Raw genomic sequence first — 20,114 nt, forward strand, 5'->3', positions numbered from 1 at the left:
CTGTTGGACCTAAAAGTCCTTTGAGTCTTTGCACCCTTGAACACTCTGCAGCGAACTCAACCTGATTTTCTGCTCGGCCTCTCGTGGGAACGCCGGCACCAAACGCTACCAGAGACTTGAATGTCGTTCATTCTTCAAGGTTGCACACGAGTGGGAAATGCGTTGGGGGAGGCGGCCAAATTTCTGTTTGTGCGCACTTGGGGATGTTCAACACTTCCAGTCTGATGAGTCTATGTTGTTACTCGTTAAAGACGTGATGCCGCTAGTCGGTAGCGCAGAAGAAACTGGTTAATAATTTGGATTTAGTGACGCGCAGGGGCGAGGAACAGAACCCATCTCAACGCCACAGAATGCGGTCATCGCAGGCAGACTGCAGCGAGGACCAGTGTCCCCCAGGACCTTCAGGTTCTCCTGTCAGTGAAACCTCACCGTCCAAGATGAAGGGTTTAAAACGCATCAGGCTCCTCACTGGAAGGGTGAGCGCTGGAATGTGGCTGGGTCTGAATTGAACCCACGCCTTTTGGCTGCGACTGCGTGCGAGGATTGCCGTTTGCAAACCTCAGGCTCAGGCAGTTGGAGAGGAGATGTTCAGACTTGTGACCGTTAAAACCCTCCCAAGCCTCTCTCTCAGGACCGACTGTGGGAAGAGTTTTGGCGAGCTGGAGGCTGGCGAGGCCGCTGCAAAGCTCGAGCCGGGGCTGAGCTTGACTTGCGCCCCCTGGGGCTTCGATCAGGGGACACAATGATGAGCGGTTGGATGCAATGATCAGCTCTTGATTGCAGGATTGGTCAGGCACAGTGTGCAGGTTACAGGCATGGGTCACAGACAGAGGGCTCTTACTGTTGCTCGGCTTCTGTACTACGGAAATGTAGTAGAAGCTTTAAAGTCACTGCTGTCTGCGCTGCCACTTCCATTAATACCACCAAAGAAGAGGAAACGGGAGCAGAACGTGGTGGTACAGCACTTCCTTGCTCTCTCTTTGGTTGTGCAAAGTGTTTTGAAAAGAAGTTTGTCCCTTCATTCTTCCAGAAAAAACGTCTGTGGTCTCCTTTAAAGTGGATTCTTCCCAGATCTCCCTCAGGAAAAAGCACATGTTGACTCAACTAATACAACATCATCCTGTTGCTGTGTATCTACTCTACAGTAGCGGCTGTTCAGCAAGTGAGTGGCTTCCAATGCAGCTGATGTTCCCCTGTGTCTTCATGCCTGATGATATTATGCATGATACGACCCTGACTATGACCTGACCTGTCTGCTGTTTGTTTATAAGTGTTCGGGAGTTGGGTGGGTGTTAGTTTGTCAGTTTCTTACATACTAAATTCATTAGTAAAAGTGAAAAAAATTATGTTTTGCTCCTCCTTTGGGTAATCTGACCTCAGCTGTACTCTTCTTCTTTTTTTCTTTTTTTTCCTATCCCCAAATAAGGGAAAAAGGGCATGTACTAAGAATGGTATGTTCTGCCTATCAGTCACTTCCCTGAGTAGTGTTGTTGTCACATTGTGTCCATGGTTAAAGCAGTCTTGGGCATTGATTCGCCCAAAAAGTAGGTTTTTTTTGAAGGATTTTAAAGAGTCTTGCGTGACCTGGCAGGTCTTCAGTGGTACAGGTGTGTGAAGCCCGTCCTTTACACCAGGATTTACCTCTGGAGGATTGGAATCAGCATGTCTGCCAGTCTGACTACAGGTCTGATGCTTCTTTTCTGCTTGGAGGGTTAGTTGGGACTTCAAGGCAACAACTCTGTTCGACAGAAGATCAAACTGAATGAATTACCGGAAGGTTGCCAGGTGAAATCCTTTATATAGTTATAAATGCTAAGAGTTGTGTAACAACAGTTTGGGGACGCTCACTACATGCCAGTGCAGGGAGGGAATTTACTCTGATCAACGAGCAGCAAGTTGCAAGCAACGTGGTTGTTGCTGGTTGGAGCAATCACCGTCGTCTCTCTTTGAACTTTAAAACTAAACATTGGTACAACTGCAACACATTTGCACGCACAATCGACACAAAGTGTCCAGTAAACCTTGGATGCATGTCCAAGACTCACTTCAGCAAACAAGGAGTTCAAAGTGTCTATACAGACAAATCACAGACGATTCAAATTCACTTTTTGTAGTGTACATTTGTTTGTTTGTCATCTCTGTTTCCCTCATATTGACGGTGTTATAACCAAAATATTTTGAAAAAAAAAAAAGTGAAAATGTACATTTCTTTCTCATTAATGATCATGTACTCTAAGTTCTGTTTAATAGATTAAACGATGCGAGCAACATTGATGAATCCTCTTTAGTAAAACCTCTGATCACTCCGATAAAAATCTTGAAAGATATTTTCTTCGAAGTTGTCCGGTGTTTCAGAAATGCAGGATAAGAAATCACAGCACGTCTGGTCTGTCCTGGTCTTTAGAAGACGAGTTTGGTCCACAAGGTCAGTCAGTGAGGCAAGCAAAGTTGACAGGGGTGAGGTTGGAACTGGTCACTGGTGAAGACTTGATGAACCGCCAGAGTAACTGCTGAACACTGGCAGAAAGACACAAGATGCACTGGCAAGGGAGAGGAAGAAACACTCAGTCACAGCTCACAAAGAGAAAGGACTGAAAACGCTGCAGTACTTATTCCAGGTCTTGTGTGGCGCTGTGAGTTTACTCCCCAAGGAGAAAGAAGAAGCAGACCTTGAGCTTGGTGCACTTACAGAAGTAGCTGCTCGCTAACATGGTAGCACGGAGACAACAAAGACGACAAAGTTGTCAAACCTCTGCTTCGAGATACTTTAGAACACGAAGCCTCAAAACTCTGACGATGACGTTGAAGTTTGCTGACATTTTGGTCTCAAGGTTTTCTGGTTCAATCTCCCAGTCGGAGTTGGCGTAGTTTGTTTCCAGGCTCACCGGTTGACTGACATCACACTGAAACTGACTCAAGATCTACTCTCAGCTCCAAGTTATTAGGCTGCAACCGTTTGTTCTGCACTTGCTAAAGTTGACTGCTATTTACTGTTTGATTCATTTTCCACAAATAAGGTGAGGACTCCAATGCACTTGGACCGTTTTTTTATTCCTTGAAATGAAGGCCTCTTCATGCCAGTGTTTTTTTTCCACCTCCTTTTCCTTTTGAGTCATTGCCATATTTGTGGAAAATTAATGAAGCAAAACTTTGACAAATGCAAAACAAACAAAGTACATAAAAACTGGCAAGTTTTTATTTAATCATGACCTGAGTCAACTTCAGTGTGATGTCAGTCAACCATCGAGCCTGGAAAACAAAATTTCACTCTGCAAAATGTCACTGCGATATTCGCCAGAAATCCTGAAGAGCAAAACGTCAGCAAACTTTAACCGGCGCGACAACCAGTCGACCTCATCAGAGAGTTCGGAGGCTTTGAGTTCAACCTCAAGAGTGCAGAATCTTGCAGTTCACAACAGCCTCATGAACCAGTAGTAGTTCCAAAACCTTCTCCATTCCCATCACAGACTAATATTTCTCCTGTGGGTTCACCACCTGCAGAGGGAGCCGTAGGGGCCATTGGTGTCAAGGTGGAGGGCCTTGTTGAGCCAGGCTCTGGAAACAAGCTCCAGCTGTAGGGACAGGGAATGTGACCTCGCTGAGGGGAAGGAGCGGGGGCTCGTGCAGGAGCTTGAGAGCTTCTGCTGGCCTTCTATCGTCAGATAGACTGTTGAAAACATTGGCACTGCAGCTTACTGAGGAATGAGGACCAGCCAAGTCTGCTCTAGTTTGCCTTCTGTGTACTACATGTTTATTAGTTGTATGTCAGACTTTGCCAAGAGTTTACAGCCAGTCATTAAAGTTTGAATAACTCTTTAACAGGCTTGGTGGATAATTAAGCCTGAGGTTTAATGAATAGCTGCGTTTGCTTTGCAGGCAAGATTATCTGAGTTCACTGCTGAAAGGAGAAAGGAGGCCATTCAAAGTGCTGAGAAGACAGGAACATGGCAACCACCTTGACTACAGGTATGTAACATTTCAAAACATTTGAAATTCTCATGGTCTTATGGTACTTTGATAAAAGCATTTTTTTAACGTTATGTTTAAATTTTTTGAAAGTTTAAGAAAAATGTGAAGTAGTTCATCCTCTGAAGATATTATTCTACAAATGCATGTGAGAAATGGTCATCAGCATGTCGGGCAAAACAAACATTGGAAGAAGGGAACAATCAAAGTTCTATTACAAAGATATTACAGAGGAAATTTCAGGATGTACTTTTGCAGGTGGATGTAATTCAACCATCTCTCAGTTTCCTGGAACAGGAGCCCCAGGCTGGTTTTTCCCCCAGCCTGGCTGGTTGTTTCTCTGCCTGGCTGGTTGTTCCTCTGCCTGGCTGGTTGTTCCGCTGGCTGGCTGACTGGTTGTTCCTCTCTCTGGCTGGTTGTTCCTCTGGCGGTAGAGAGGGAGAGAGAGAGAGGGAGAGAGAGAGAGAGAGAGAGAGAGAGAGAGAGAGAGAGAGAGAACGCAGGTTGACGGCTTCATTTCCTTTTCACCAGGTTGTCAAAGTGGGGTTTATTAAACTATATCTAAAGCAGTTGTGGGTTCTTGTAGATTTGTCTCTGAAGATTCTGCATTTGATCGACTTTTGCAAATGGTCTGTTCAATGTATGGTTTGAGTTGTTATAGATTACTGTGCTTTAGCTCGTGACAGATAGAAAGTAATCAGATTTGGGGGCATCAAGTCTGCCAAGCTGTTTGTTTGAAGGGTGGTTGACTTCATCATGGTCAGTGATGTCCTGTCAGATCTGGCAATAATGTCCTTTTTTTTTTTTTTGAATGTCGGCGTATTTGAAAAATTTAAATCATAATTATTGATTAGTTATGATTCTTATAGTTGTTTATCGTCAGCTTTGGTGGCGTGGGTCCAACCAGGGTGAAACGATGTGACATCTTGAGTGCTTCGTGACAAAAGTATGACTGAATGCTCATTTTAGCTGCTGGTAGTTGTTGTTGTTTTAGCAGTGGGACCCAAACTACGAACCTTCAGAGGAACTGGTCGAAGATCTTGATGCCAGCCAGCACCAAAGACCTGCAGCCCTCCCTTAAACTCCCTGTCCACCTTCCATTCAGTGCCTCCACCAACAGGTGTTGGCCAACTCTAACAGTACCGGGCTTGCTGCTGGTCTGCCTGCTACGCATTGTTACTAGTAAGGTAGTTCTGTACTGCGGGGAGTGTTGCTTTCAAAGAGGAGCTCTGGAGTTGTTGTGTTGCGGGGAAAATGTGCTCTGTGGGTCTCCTGCCCAAAAACACACTGTGCAAGGGACCATGCGGAAAAACCTGACTGCTATTCAGCACTAGGACACAAACACAGAGCTCCAGCCTGGTGCTAGCAGCTAGCCTCCAGACGTCCTGCACTACTTTCATGGCAAATAAGAAGAGAGCAAGAAGTCGCACCTTGGCCGAGCTCTTGGTGAAGGCTGTGGCTTCAAGGAGAATATTAAGGCGTATTGAGCATCAGGAACATTTGCCTCATCCAGGTTGTGATGCCTCCAGATTGATTAATTGATCTGCTTGGTCCGCTTTAAAGAGGGTCTGCACTTTCAGGGTCTCGGGGAACCCACATCAGTGAGGACCTCAAGTGGACAGTGCGCTCCACTGCGCTGGTCAAAGGCTCAGCAGATACTGAGCTTCCCCAGGTTCCTCTGTTCCACTTGTGGACGTGCGTCAGTATCTGCCACATGTGCACGGGACGACTCCATATGAATAAATGGAATTTCCATTCATTGCATCTTATCATTAGAAATGATAGCAATCTGCAAATGGGGCAGTTTTTGTTTTTTTTATATCCGACCTCTGCCTCATCAATTGGCTCACGGTTCCTGTCAACAAGGACGAGAACACGTGCGCCAACCTTATCTCCGTTTTCATTCCACTACATTATACATTATGGTTTATGATAGAGCGCTGCAAATGTGTCCTGTATAGTTGTATGAAAGACAAATTTTAATAGCACTTTGTATGGAGAAGGGTGAATTGCTGTCCCGAGTCTCAGAAGGTCCAGTTGAGGGAGGAGTTTAAGGGCTGTATCGCCCTCAATATTGAGATTCTCCGGCACCACCCTTGGCAGTAAGGGCTACCCAGAAGGCATTGCGTATTTTCGCCAAGACATCTTCGAAAAATGGCGATGAAAAAAGCGAGCTACAAATGGAAGTATTTTCTTAGTTAATAAAGACATAAATATTACGAGACCATTTTATTGTCTTAGTCAAAGACTTTTTTTAATGGATTATTGACATCGTTGTTGCATAACAATTTTTTTTTTTTACTTTACAATGTTTGTCAGCCGGACCGGCGGTCCCAGCTTCACGTTACTTGTGTACATCGTTGTGTAGCGACGGAGGACTTCTTCCTTTTTAGACGTCTTCTTCTTCTTCTCCTTCTTCCTCGTCGTCTTCTTGACAGACTGGACGTAGCTTTGGCGTAAGGCCGCCTCCCACAGTCTGAAGACGTAACTGCACTTAAGGGGTGTCCCATTTCTAAGTCACAAGATACCCTTACACTTATTTTTGAGGGCCAAGATTGAGGGCCAAAGATTGAGGGTTAAGGGCGAGGGTTGAGATTGAGAATTTAAGGGCGAGGGTTGAGATTGAGGAGTTAAGGGAGGAATTGGAATTGGCCCAAAGGCTTTTGTTTGTGCGTCCATCTATTCGAAAGAAAGCAACCTCTGATGCTCTTTGTGTCTTTGTGCTTCCAGGCAGCAGCCCAGCTGGGCTGACCACTGAAGGACTTCCCAACCTTAGTCTCAGAATGGAACCTCTCGACATTGCTGTGGTTGTCATTTACTTCCTCGTTGTTCTTGCCGTTGGCATCTGGGTAAGTGTTTGTCTCACAATCGTGGTTCTCTTGACCAGTCGGCTGCTCACAGCAAAGCGGTGGAAACTTGTCACATGCAACAACACTGCTGGCAGTACTCATAATATTGCTGCCATTTCAGAACGTGTAAAGTAAAGAAGTATGCGTTTTGTTTTCCTCCTTGCAGTCTTCAATGCAAGCCAATCGCAGCACCGTGGGGGGGTATTTCTTGGCTGGACGTTCCATGACCTGGTGGCCTGTGAGTACGGAAGCATCTGTAAAAGCGTGTCGGTTTTGTTTGTTTTTTTAAATGTATTGGTAATTGTGATACATTTGTAGGGCTGTACAGTTGTGGCAGCAACGCAACACTGTGCTCCTGCCACAACTGTGTGTATTGTAGAGGTGCAGCAGCGTTTTGAATGGATTGTAAGGTCCTAAAGAAAAGACTTTGGGTAAACTGATAATCTGGAATTACAGGAATACAACTTTGAACGTAACAAAGGCATTGATTGTTTATTAGATTTCCACCAAAACACAACCGACGCACCAGGCTCCTCCCCCCCACTCACCTTCACACCACAGCCAACTTTTGACTATGAAACACAACATACTGTATGTATGGAGGTGTTTTCGTATTCATCAGAATTGCCTTTGTGTGTTTACAGATTGGAGCTTCTCTGATGTCCAGCAATGTTGGAAGCAGTTTATTCATTGGCTTAGCAGGCCAAGCAGCGGCTGGAGGCATTGCTGTCGGGGGCTTTGAATGGAATGTAGGGACATTTTCTCTCTTTGAATTATTACTTTTTTAAACTTACAGTTTTTGTTTGTTTTTTGCTTTTATTTGACAGATCTGAATGATAATTGTAATTTGAACCAAAGATATTTTTGACGGGGGGAACTTGCAACTGGGAGACTTCACAAAGCTTTGTGTTTTTCGTCGTCATTGCAAACCGAACGATCAAAATATTGTCCTTGTAAAAAAGCTGTGACAACAGTTGTGTTGTTGTCGCTTTCTGGCTTTGTGCGTTTTTTATTTTACACTGACTTTGTTGGGTATTTCCATTCAGATAAAAGCAAATTCAAATTAACCACAGTTTTACCCACAAAATGATCACATCATCCATGAACGTTGAGCAAGTTTTTGTAAAAAAAAATATAATTGGCAACACAATCGCCCTTTGAGTTTAATGAAGATGCTTCGCTGCTCGAAGGAAAAGTGACGACAAAGCAAAGACTTTTCAAAGTGATATATATTTCAATCCAATAAAAAAATGTTGATATTAATGCTAGAGTATCAAAGTCAAGGCTGTACAGTTTCCACCCCTACAGAAGATTCTGGTAAAACGGTAGCTCATTGTTATTAAAGTCTCCCTCTCGCTAGTGGATATTGGGGTTGTTGAACGTGTTGCTTTGCCAACCGAGCTCGCGTTGGCAAAGGTGTTCCTGCATGGTTCAAAGCAATTGACAAAGTTTGAATAGTCACCATTTGACATTTCAGTGATACAACAATTTCATTCCACATCTTTCTTAAGCATAATTTGCATCGCTTAAGCAGCGGATAAGTGAAGCGAGTTTAGCATCAGGCACAGAAATGGAGTGCGCAGAGCAGCAGAGTGGAAGCAGTGACGGCAAGAGAGAAGAATCGTCAGGCAAACCGGGGGGTTTAATTATTACACGTTATCAGCGACACACAGCATGTGACTGATCAGCTGGTCCCAACTCGGTGTGGCTTTGAGTCGTCTGCCTCCACTGGCTCCAGAGGCTCTGCATTATTGACAGACGTGCAAGACTCAGATCAGTCAATGTCCATTTGAGCAAAAAGTTAATTATATATCACTTTTATTGGTGCGTGCGGTCTTTTTTTTTTTTTTTGGTCAAAACCACTGAACCAATGAACACAAACATTGCTGGAAATGTGACTAACTTCATGGGGTCTGGTTACTGGGCTTGGACCTGCCTATCTGTGTTTTAAATGGTCCACTTTCTTCTGGGAGATACCCTTTTAACTAACACAAAGTTTGTTTGTTAGCATGTTTATGTTTACATAACACTGAAGTATTTGTAATTTTTTTTTGACACTGGACAAGTACACGGTTAAAATTATTATGCCGTATTATAAGTATAATAATAAGTATTTTAATTCTTACTGGCTTTGGTAACCTTAGCGAATATTACCCGGTTGCTTCTCTCTGATTGTATAAAGCGCTTTGAGACGCCATTAGTTGTGATTTAGCGCTGTACAAATAAAAGTTCATTATTATCATTATTATTATTATTATTATTATTATTATTATTATTATTATTATTATTATTACCCACAATACTGCAATTACATCAAACTTGTTCTGGCCAAAGTAGAAATGTGATTTCTACAGAGATTTCCCAGTTTGCAGTTCTTGTTTGTTTGTTTGTTTGTTTCTAGGCATCCTGGGTACTGGTGGCCCTGGGATGGCTTTTCATACCAGTTTACATCGCTGCTGGTGTTGTGACCTTGCCTGAATATTTAGCCAAACGCTTTGGAGGGCAAAGAATTCGCATCTACATATCTGTTTTGTCACTCATCCTCTACGTTTTCACAAAGATATCGGTGAGACACACACACACACACACACACACACACACACACACACACACACACACGGGCCACCCAATATATAATTATCATTGTTTGTTGTTAAATTTGTTTTCTATTTCTCAGGCAGATATTTTCTCCGGGGCGTTGTTTATCCAGGTGTCCCTGGGTTGGGACCTCTATCTGTCCACTGGCATACTGCTGATAGTCACTGCTGCCTACACTGTCACAGGTAAAGACAACACTGCAATGGAAATGACGGAGATGTACCTGTTGGAAGTTGATCATGACGGCGAGACCGTCTCGATGAACCTCCCATACACACCACATACATTACAGGGGTGTCAAAGTCAAACAGTGGTGCGGGCCAACATGGATACTCATTGAAAAACATCTTCCTCCAGATAGAACAGTGAAGCTCTTCATATGGAACCAAACAAGTTTTGCTTCAACACTGACTATGGGACAAGAATATTAGAATATCAGAATATTTATTTGAAGAGGAACAAAAAACAAGACTTGCAGAAGTCTATGGCACAACTACTACTTCCTGTTTTTCCATTTATTTATTATCTTTCTTTATTCAGGTGGTTTTGCAGCAGTCATCTACACTGATTCCATTCAGACCTTGATCATTGTTGGGGGAGCCTTTTCATTAATGTTCATAGGTGGGGCTGGACACTCAAACACTACAATTCCAAACATTCTGTTTTTCAAACCTTTATCAAACTTGACCTGTTACAATGTTTCTTTCTGCCTCCTCCAGCCTTCTCCAGGGTTGGATGGTACGAGGGACTGGTTGAGCAGTACATGAGCGCCACTCCCACTGTTACAATCCCAAACACCACATGTCACCTCCCTCGGAGTGATTCCTTCCATATGTTCAGGGACCCACTGACTGGAGATTTACCATGGCCAGGCTTGGTGTTTGGTCTCACCATACTGGCAACATGGGTCTGGTGCACAGATCAGGTGATCTTCAATATTTACTGCAGCTCAAACTCAGGCAATGTGTACTCCAGATTGACAAGGGTCTTCAATTGCTTTCCATTATCACTATTTTTTTTTGTTTTTTGTTTTTTGTTTTGCATTGGTAATTTTGAATAACATTAGAAGTTCCTCTGTTGCCACAACTCTTCTGTTTTCTGCTGCTCCTTTCAAAGGTCATCAAAGCAAATCCTCCATCTAACCACTCCAGACTCTGCTCGCACACCAAGTGGCTTCATGCCATCTTTCACTACATCCATAGGCGTCGCCCTTTGGGCCTCCTGTCAACCTCATTCTACGAAAATATTCTGTATTGTCCATCTCTCCTCAATTCACGTCCAATTCAGAGAACCCAAGTTGCACGAAAGTAGCTTTTTGAAATCTAATATCAATAACTAAGCCGAGTTCAACCAATCAAAACACGAGTGTCGAGCTAGGTTGAGCCAGGATAACCAAGATATCCTGGCTTAATCCCGTATGCTAGTTTTGTCCAACGGGCCCTTGAGCCGGCCGTTGGGCAACAGATTGCTGTTACTGCTACTAAAGGTGATTGGCCGGACGTCTTCTCTTTCCCGTCCACTACAACAAGCGGCAAACGAGAGTGAACAATAACACACGCTGCTCATGGATCGACCATGGATTGTGTGTATCCTGGAGAAAAAAAACACAAAAGTGATTTGCAAACCTCCTGTTTTCATTTTTTCTCTTCTTCCGGTAACTTGACCGGGATGTTGAGCCAGAAAACCTCAACGACCAAAATGTCAGAACTTTTAACTGGCAGGACTCCCAGTCAACCCAATCATGGGGGTTTTAAGGGTTTGCATTCTAAGTTACCTCACAGCAGAAGTCGGGAGTAAACTCACAAGGATTGGCATAGGTTCTGCAGTGTTTTCAGTCGCTTTCAGTGTTTTTGTCTGAATTATATTTTTGGAGACGGCTTCATCTAAACGTGGATACAACCCTGCTGGTCAGTTTTCCCGCTCCTTTCTTTTGGTTCCCGCTGTGAAAACTCTGTTATTAGTCTCACACTTGATGTTTTCTGTATCTGTTCTGACCTGATTTCATACACTTCACATCTTGTCGTGTAACCTTGCCCTTGTATTTGGCTTCACTTCAATGCCCTTCCCCTTACTAATGGTCACAACTGTCACTGTCAGAATTGATTGAATCTGTGAATGTGAAATATATTTGTTCACACCGGCAACAGACAATACAAACCTTTCGAGTTGCATAACTTGCTATAGCTACAGACCAAAGTGGAACGTGGTAGATATTAACACGGGTCATGTTTTCACATTTGTTTGTGTGCTTATGTGCATGTCCATGTGTATGCTTGTGTGCAGGTTATAGTCCAAAGGTCTCTGTCGGCCAAGTCTTTATCTCATGCTAAGGGAGGCAGTGTCTTGGGAGGCTACCTAAAAATACTGCCCATGTTCTTCATTACCATGCCAGGCATGATCAGCCGAGCACTGTTCCCAGGTCAGTGTCTCAGTTCACTTTTTTTTTAAGATTATTTGATTGAAGTACTAGTGCGCACTAACACTGGACCAACAATTCCCAACTAAAAGCAAAGTTTATTGTCAAGTTTCAGAAATGGAAAGATGTTGTGGCACGTTTGTTTCTTAACATTTTTCTGCTTTTCAGATGAGATTGGCTGTGTGGATCCAGAAGTATGTAAACGTGTGTGTGGAGCCGCAGTTGGATGCTCCAATTTTGCCTACCCGAAACTAGTGGTTGAATTAATGCCAATGGGTAAGTTAGAAAAAAAATACACATCAAGAGATTAAAGAAACTCTGGATACCAACTTGTTCTTGAAGATTTTGAGGCAACTGAAGATGTTTCGCCTCTCCTCTAAAAGGCCTCTGTTGGTTAGGGAGTAACATGTATTCAGAAACCAGGATGGAGACTTGGAGGTGGCCTAAAGGCTGTTGGCCCATACCATGTTATCTACCTACCTGTACGATGTGGGGTCGTGACTCTGACGTGCCATCTTTCCTTCTCACTGCAGGTCTCCGCGGTCTGATGCTAGCGGTTATATTAGCTGCTCTGATGTCATCACTTACCTCTGTGTTTAACAGCAGCTCTACTCTGTTCACACTTGATCTCTACCAAAGAGCGAGGCCCCATGCGTCAGAGATGGAACTCATGATAGTTGGAAGGTATAATTCTGAAGATCCCATTAAGTGAATAACTAACCCTGCAAGAGAGGGTGGACGGGACCTTGGCACTTGTTGTGTTTGTAGATGTGTGTGTCCTTCTTACTGCTTATAAATGAGCCAATACCTTAAACATTAAAGCCATATGTAACTGCTGGTCTAGACATGGTATGTCCAGTCCAGCAAAATTCCCTCCAAATCGGCCATTGAAGCTGCTGAATCGAGGAACAAAGAGACATGTAAAACTTCTTATAAACAAGGTTCATTTATTGAGGATTAAAAGTTATTTCAGAAGAGCAGATGTGGAAACATTAGTGATGGAAGAATATTTTTTACAAAGTTGGTAAACAAAGCAGCATATTGTCAACATGGATTTTAATCTTGCCAGTATTTCAGTAACATCATTTTTTAATGAGAATGTCAAGCTTGGATTGAAATAAAAGATGCCTCTTGTGTAGAATCTGGGGGAAATAATTAGTATTCATGTTGTCAAGTTTAGCAATTTGATGAGCGAGCTGAGGAACCCTTTGTGTCCTCGGTTTGTTATCAAATGGTGTCTTGGAGATCATTTCTTCTCTCATGTGAGGCCTAAGAGTCCCCAGATAGTAGGAAATAAAGCTGCAGTAGCAGCAGAATGCCATTAAATTAAAAAGATATTAAACCAAAAGACCAATGGGATGGCAAAATATGTATTTTGTAAACTTGACTTCTTTTTAACCAACTCAAAGTGGCCAAAAAGTGAATCACACAAATTATCTCTGTTGCAGGGTTTTCATTCTGGTCTTGGTGTGTGTCAGCCTCTTGTGGATTCCAGTCATCCAGACATCAAATAGTGGACTGCTGTTTGACTACATGCAGTCAGTGACCAGCTTTCTAGTGCCGCCTATCACAGCTGTATTCCTCATGGCTATCTTCTGGCCACGTGCTAATGAGCAGGTAGGTCTGCCTTGTGGCGCTTTAGGTGGTGTATTTATTGAGGTAGGACAAAGTCAAATGTCACTGAAGGCATGAAATCCACAAATGGCCACTGGTGACAGGAGATGATGGAGTTTGCAGAGGAGACCTTGGCTTGACCAGTGAGACGGCCATGAATTAGAACATGAACAACACTGAGTTGGACATTCCTAACCAAATCTCCCTTTAAGATCAGTATTTTTATATGGTCTTGTGTGACACAGATATGATGTAAAAAAAAATATATAAAAATGCTGAGTTGTATGACTAAATTATATTAAATAAAAAGATAAATAACGAAAATAGAAAATTCACAAGTTATTTACATCATATTGACATGTGTTTTATTAAAATGTGAGTGGTTGACGTCAATGATTTGTGCTGTTTTCTTCATTTTGCAGGGTGCATTTTGGGGTCTGATGGTTGGACTGGTGGTGGGAGTGATTCGCATGGCTCTGGAGTTCGCCTATCAAGCGCCTTCTTGTGGCCAGGAAGATCCACAGCCTGCATTTGTTGCGGATGTCCACTATTTGTATTTTGCCATCATCCTTTTTGCCATCACCAGTCTCATCATTGTTGCTGTCAGCTTGGCTACTGCTCCAATAGCTGAGCAAAGCGTAAGTATGCAACCTCCGACCTGAACAAGAGACAGCAGTTGTCCAACTGCTTTGTGGCCATATGAGTTGTTGCTAGGGCGACACGGTGGCGCAGTGGTTAGCGCTGCCGCCTCACAGCAAGAAGGTCGTGGGTTCGATTCCCGGGCCTGGGACCTTTCTGTGTGGAGTTTCCATGTTCTCCCTGTGTCTGTGTGGGTTCTCTCTGGGTTCTCCGGCTTCCTCCCAAACTCCAAAAACATGCATGTGAGGTCAATTGAACACTCTAAATTGTCCGTAGGTGTGCATGTGCAAAACCAAAACCACGTAGAAATGATTGCATTAGAAAAGCGCAGCATCAAGGAAATGTTGCAGACACAGAAGCAAATCCATCCCAACCTGGGAGACAAACGCTGCGCAGAGCCAGAAAGCTGGGGGAGCTGCGGGGGTTGGAGGAGGGGTTGGACTGAAACACTTGATCTTTGTTCAGTGGATTCAGAGGTGAAGGAGGTTCTGCACGCCAAAGGTTACCCCTTAGCAAGTCATGGTCACTTGGAACATAAAAGACTGACATTCCTCCAGAATGTTTGAATTAGATAAAACGGTGTTTAACTTTTTTCTAAAATTTGACATATTTATATTTTTCTAAAGATAGTGGGGAAAGTAAATGGGAAAGATTATAGGATAGACATTGACCTGTAAAAAAAACGTATCATTACTGATCATATAAATGATAGTAAACATGAAACCAAATGAACTTGAAGACTGACCAATTGCTCTCCTGCTCAGTTGTACAGGCTCACCTGGTGGTCCAGATACAGCCGGCAGCCTCGGGTGGATCTCATCCATCCACAGGTGACCTGTGCACCACTCAGCTCTCACAGCGACCAAGACTCTGAGGACTTGCCAAAGCCTCGGTGGCAGAGAGCCGCTCTTTGGATCTGTGGTCTTTCTAGTTCACGTTCTGGTTCTGTACCACCAGTGAATGAAAACAGCGAACTGAACTCTTTGCTGGAAAAACCACTGTGGAGAAACGTGTGCAACATTAACGCCCTGCTGCTGCTGGTTGCGAATGTGTTTCTTTGGGGATACTGGGCCTGACTCCTGCGGGGCTCCAAACTCCTGCAGTACTCCTGCGGGGCTCCAGACTCCTGCAGGACTCCTGCGGGGCTCCAGACTCCTGCGGGGCTCCAGACTCCTGCAGGGCTCCTGCAGGTGCTCCAGACTCCTGTGGGGCTCCAGACTCCTGTGAGGCTCCTGCAGGGCTCCTGTAGGTACTCCTGACTCCTGCGAGGATCCTGCAGGTGCTCCTGACTCCTGCGGGGCTCCTGCAGGGTTTCAGAAACTCTTCCATGCACTTCTCTGTCAATTCACATCCACTTGTTGATGGTGCTTGATTTCCTAGCTTCTCTCACCTCTGGGAACATTTAATCTAAGATGACTTTGTTGAATGACGGCATGATTATACTCTAGAACTGATAAAAGCCTTTGTATTGTTAATTCCATTCATAAACTAAAGGAGCACAGTGTTGAGGATTAGCAGACTGACGGTGATGATGCAGGATCTGACTGTCTCTAGTCGGACCCAGGGCTCTGCAGAGATGATGTGGCAGCAGAACAGTGGCGTCGTCTACGTGATACGCAGGTATTTTCCATATAACCTCTAGTAGATTCCAATGACTTTGCAACCAGTAAAAAAATGCGTAAAGATGCGTATCAGTGTACTTGGCACAACGTTCACCTTGCTGTTTGAGAGTATCAGCCCTTTGGGGCCGCTTTGGAGATTTGAATATTATTTGTTTGTCAAAAATTTGTCCTGTGACTGTTTGTCAGTGAATTAAAGTCCAGATGTAAATGCCTGTTTTATATCTTGTGTTGCTGACAATGTATTTACACTTACACATCATCATCATCATCATCATCATCATCATCATCATATGTGGACGCTGGATACTTGGTGCATTACTGATCCTGATGGTGGTGCTTGTTGTGTGTTAACACATTAACTGCTTGGTTGATCCAGGTGTGGTCCAGGTGGTCCAGGTGTGATTCAAACAGTGGCCAGTGGATGACGGGTTCACAGACTTTATCTTGACTCATGCTCACTTTTCTGGAAATTAAAATGTAATTTCTATTATTCGGAAATAGACAGAAAAAAATATTGACTGTTGAATTTTAACATGTGCAGCAGCCGACACTAAAACGACTTAACCGAAAAATTTGTTCATGTATTAATAATAATATTAAAAACTATTATATTCATATGGAAAATCTTTCAGTCTGTGGGATTTAAATCAACATCTGGAAGTAAACGCAGCCCTGGTTCCACAATAAACACAACAACACGGGGCCACAGTCAACACGACAAAGTGGGATTCTGACTTTGAGGATCAATCACTGGGCCGAGTTCAATCAATCAATCGATCAATCAATTAATCAATCGATCTAAAGCACGAGTGTCCAGGCTGGATGGGCTGCACGAAGGCCAGGATGAGCAGACGAGGATTCATCCAGTCAGGTGGAACCTGTCCTGGACCAGTCCTGCCCGTTTCTGGCCTCAGATTTAGCAGTTTGCCGCGGCAACGAGAGCGGCGTCCCCCCCACTCCCCCGATTGAGGCGGGTCCTCCCGGTCCAGTCAGGGCAGCTGGGCTTGTTCTTGTGATCTTCAAGATGTTTCACCTCTCATCCAAAAGAAGGCGTCTTCACTTCTGAAAATAGGGGAGTCCCAGATTTAACCACCAGGAGGAGTAGGTGGGGCTCAGGCTCATGGTACCTTCCAGTAAAAACTTTATAATACAGCAATAAATCAATTGAGGCAAAGCTGATTGATGATGTCGAACTCCAGCAACAGGAGCCGAGGGCCTGTTCTCCACCAAACCAAATGCATATTTCAACATGTTGTGGCTGTAGACAATAGGTGCTGACAAATATAGACATTGTGATGGTGGCTGTTTTTTCCGCTCCTGTCAGTGTTGCGTGTCTGTGTGGTTGTGTTCCTCCATCCTGCCGGTTGCACGTTGATGCTTGATGGTTTGTGGTCTATGGTTGATGGTTAGTGTGGTACTCAGTTTGTCGAGCCAATTTCCAAGAAGTGAAGCTTGTGAGCCCCCCCCCCCACACACACACACACACACACACTTCCTGTATTGTTTATATATATATATATATATATATACATATATATATATATATATATACATATTATTATTTATTTTTTTAAATGCTGCTTTTGCCCAGTTGCTGAGAAATAATTTGATAGCCTTTGAAAATTGATTGAAAATCACTTTATTCAGACACTTCATATTTTAAGACACTGAAAAATCCAAATGAAAACGCATGAACCCGATGTTTTCAGTGCTGCAAGAAACTAGATTTCATGTGGCGGTTTTGTAGCTATTTCCTCACTTGAAATATTTCATTTGGGTAATATGGAAATATTCCATGAATAAATAATTGAAATGTAATGTCTTCATTCAAAAAGCAAGTTTAATCCATGTTGTCATCTGATGAAGGTGGAATAGTCAGAGTAGGATGGGATGTAAAAAATAATTCAAATGTGATAGTGTAAGATGTCATCAGCGTAAAGAGTGAGAATTAAGAATGGAAATTAGGGACCATGGATGAAAAAGCATATATGTATTTAAAAAAATAGATAGATAGGTAGATATGATAGGTAGATAGATAGATATGATAGGTAGATATAATAGATAGATATGATAGATAGATAGTTAGATATGATAGATATAATAGATAGATATGATAGGTAGATAGATAGATAGATATGATAGACAGATGTTTAAGGAAACAGCCTGCCTTCAGCTGCTCCTCTTGTTCATCAGCAGCATTGTGTGTTGTTGACTTGTTCCAACACGTATTTCAAAAGAACAAATGCTTTTTTTCTTTGGCACAAACCACATCCCACAAAGTGACCTTCTCAGCTCTCTTCTCCTTCCTGTTCCTCCAAACCCCTGCAGATATAAGCTGCTGCCCCTGCAGGCAGCTGTACTCAGTGCAGTCATGCAGCTCAGCAGGTGTGTTGCCCTCCTCTGGATGCTCTCCAGCTCAGGTTTAGTATCTCCACTCGCTGCTCCGGATGTCTTCTGGATTTTTAACATTTCTTCACTGAGTAACTCAAACCATGCAGACGCTAGTTTCCCCATGTTGTTTTTACATCTTCAGCCGTAAATCTGTGTTGACTTTCTCACCTTGAAATGCAGACGCGGCTCTTAAGTGTCTGACAGACACTGGTAAAAACCTGCAGGAATGTCAAGATGGCGAGATGTGCGCGACAACGCTCACGATTGGTAATAGCGGCAACAATATTAACAACCGTGAAGACAATCACACTCTAACTACATTTTTCATGACTCCACTGCAGATCGTTCGAACAACGTTCTACAGCCACATCAAAAGCAGAAGTTGTGTTTTGGCATGTCTGACTGTCCGTCTGCCACTCGGACCGCCTCATTCTCCACTGGTATTGGAATGAAATTTGTCCAGTGCTGCAGCTCTGACCGGTGCAACAAAGACGGTGAGTTTCCAAAGGTGTGTCCTGGCGAGAACAGCCTCAGGTCCCACACTCTGTGTGTGTGTGTGTGTGTGTGTGTGTGTCTCCTGGTCCACACAGACTCTCAGTCGCTCTTCCTCCTGATTTGATTTCTCCTCAGTTGAGGCTCCAAAAAACAACAGATTGTGGTGCCACAGCTGCACCATGGACTGGACTTCTCAGAAGTTGAACTGCATCATGTTTCTGCGGTGTGTGGGCAACCAGGACCGCTGCTTCACACACAAGGGTGAGTCTTGAGAAGGCACTGCAGCTTTCTACTGAATCGGTGCTTTATTGATTTGCTCCTCCTCCTCGTCTTTCAATCTCACTGATGGTGATTTGGTTGTCTGCAGAAAACAAAACCACAACTTCCAGTGGCTGCATGTCGGCTAACTTATGTGACGACCCCAAGAAGATTTTCCCTGTCTTCCAAGGGAAGGTGGAGTGTTGCAGTGGCAGCTTCTGTAACTCTGCTGCCACCTTCAGGCCGAGTGTTGCTGTTTCTCCTCTACTCGGTCTCACTGCCCTGCTTCTCTTTTACAACCTCTGACTGTACGTGGAGGTAGCGGGTGGGAGCTGCAGCCCCTGACAAGTAGACCCAGACATCTCAACACACACACACACACACACACACACACACACACACACACACACACACACACACATACACACACACAGAGCAGACAACGTACAACCAAGTGATTTTCATTCTATTGTTGTCAGTTCAGTTTATTATTTTTACAAATGTCTGTCATATTTTTCACATTTAATAAATCTTTATTGTACTCTGTCGTTTTGTACTTCGAACCTTCTTCTTTTTTTTTTTTACTTTTTAACTTTTTTTTTTTTTAACTTGGCAGCTTTTTTTTTCATCAACCTATCAGGAACCAATGGCGTAAAACAGCCTGATGGCTAAATGGGGTGTATTATATACTGAATGTGCTTTATTGACCAAGTTTGTGCTGCCAAACAAGGAATTTGACTGTTTTTTTTCTCTGTTTTACTACCTGGGTTAAAAAACAAACAAAACAAACTACAGAATAAGTAAAAAGTAAAAAGTAAGGGTAAATAAGTAAACAAAGTAAAACAAGGATCTAGTGGAAAAAACAAACAACAATCAAGTCTCTTTAAGGACCTGAAGTCTAAACTCATCTCAATCTGCAGAGGGCGGCACGGAGGACTCAGCACGGTGCATTGGAACCAGTGGTGTGGTGTTCTGACCTTCCCCTCCAACAAAACAACAAGCACCACCAGCCTCAGTAACGGCCAAGTATTCTGACTGCCCCCTGGTGGCAACCTGTGTGACCCGCGAGCGCGCAACATTAGCTTAAACTGAAATAATGCGACGTAAATAACAAACAAGTGCACGCAAACCAGAAAAATGTCAGTGAACAGGAAGTCATGGTCAGTTATCCAGCGAACAATCCATCACAGAGTGTGTGTGTGTGTGTGTGTGTGTGTGTGTGTGTGTGTGTGTGTGCATTGCAGCTAATTAAGATGGATTCCAAGG

At 43.5% G+C, this 20,114-nt stretch overlaps 1 protein-coding gene and 1 long non-coding RNA gene across 4 annotated transcripts; both read left to right on the top strand.

The window, feature by feature from the left end:
- Window positions 1-1,667: 1,667 nt before the first annotated feature.
- On the top strand, window positions 1,668-16,319 carry slc5a9 (solute carrier family 5 member 9). Of its 3 annotated transcripts, XM_076045479.1 has the most exons (16): window positions 1,668-1,684; window positions 3,877-3,966; window positions 6,697-6,815; window positions 6,982-7,053; window positions 7,460-7,564; window positions 9,217-9,381; window positions 9,493-9,598; window positions 9,954-10,034; window positions 10,133-10,338; window positions 11,697-11,832; window positions 11,998-12,105; window positions 12,363-12,513; window positions 13,278-13,446; window positions 13,866-14,081; window positions 14,847-15,184; window positions 15,362-16,319. In XM_076045479.1, the coding sequence occupies exons 2-15, from the start codon at window positions 3,945-3,947 to the stop codon at window positions 15,156-15,158; spliced, it is 1,968 nt and encodes a 655-aa protein (XP_075901594.1). In that variant the 5' UTR covers window positions 1,668-1,684; window positions 3,877-3,944; the 3' UTR covers window positions 15,159-15,184; window positions 15,362-16,319. The 3 variants fall into 3 exon arrangements, 2 of the variants coding, with proteins under 2 accessions (XP_075901594.1, XP_075901593.1); XR_012928942.1 differs by lacking the exon at window positions 1,668-1,684 and having other exon boundaries at window positions 3,707-3,966; window positions 14,847-15,272; window positions 15,392-16,319; XM_076045478.1 differs by lacking the exon at window positions 1,668-1,684 and having other exon boundaries at window positions 3,707-3,966.
- A 2,356-nt stretch (window positions 16,320-18,675) lies between these two features.
- On the top strand, window positions 18,676-19,397 carry LOC142900878 (uncharacterized). Its single transcript, XR_012928943.1, has 2 exons — window positions 18,676-18,851; window positions 18,958-19,397. It is a non-coding gene; the product is annotated as an uncharacterized LOC142900878 (long non-coding RNA).
- Window positions 19,398-20,114: the final 717 nt, after the last annotated feature.

Source organism: Nelusetta ayraudi, unplaced genomic scaffold (genome assembly GCF_046127955.1).
Source record: "Nelusetta ayraudi isolate G7.1 ecotype Tasmania unplaced genomic scaffold, CSIRO-AGI_Nayr_v1 ptg000084l, whole genome shotgun sequence".
NCBI classification, from domain to species: Eukaryota; Metazoa; Chordata; class Actinopteri; order Tetraodontiformes; family Monacanthidae; genus Nelusetta; species Nelusetta ayraudi.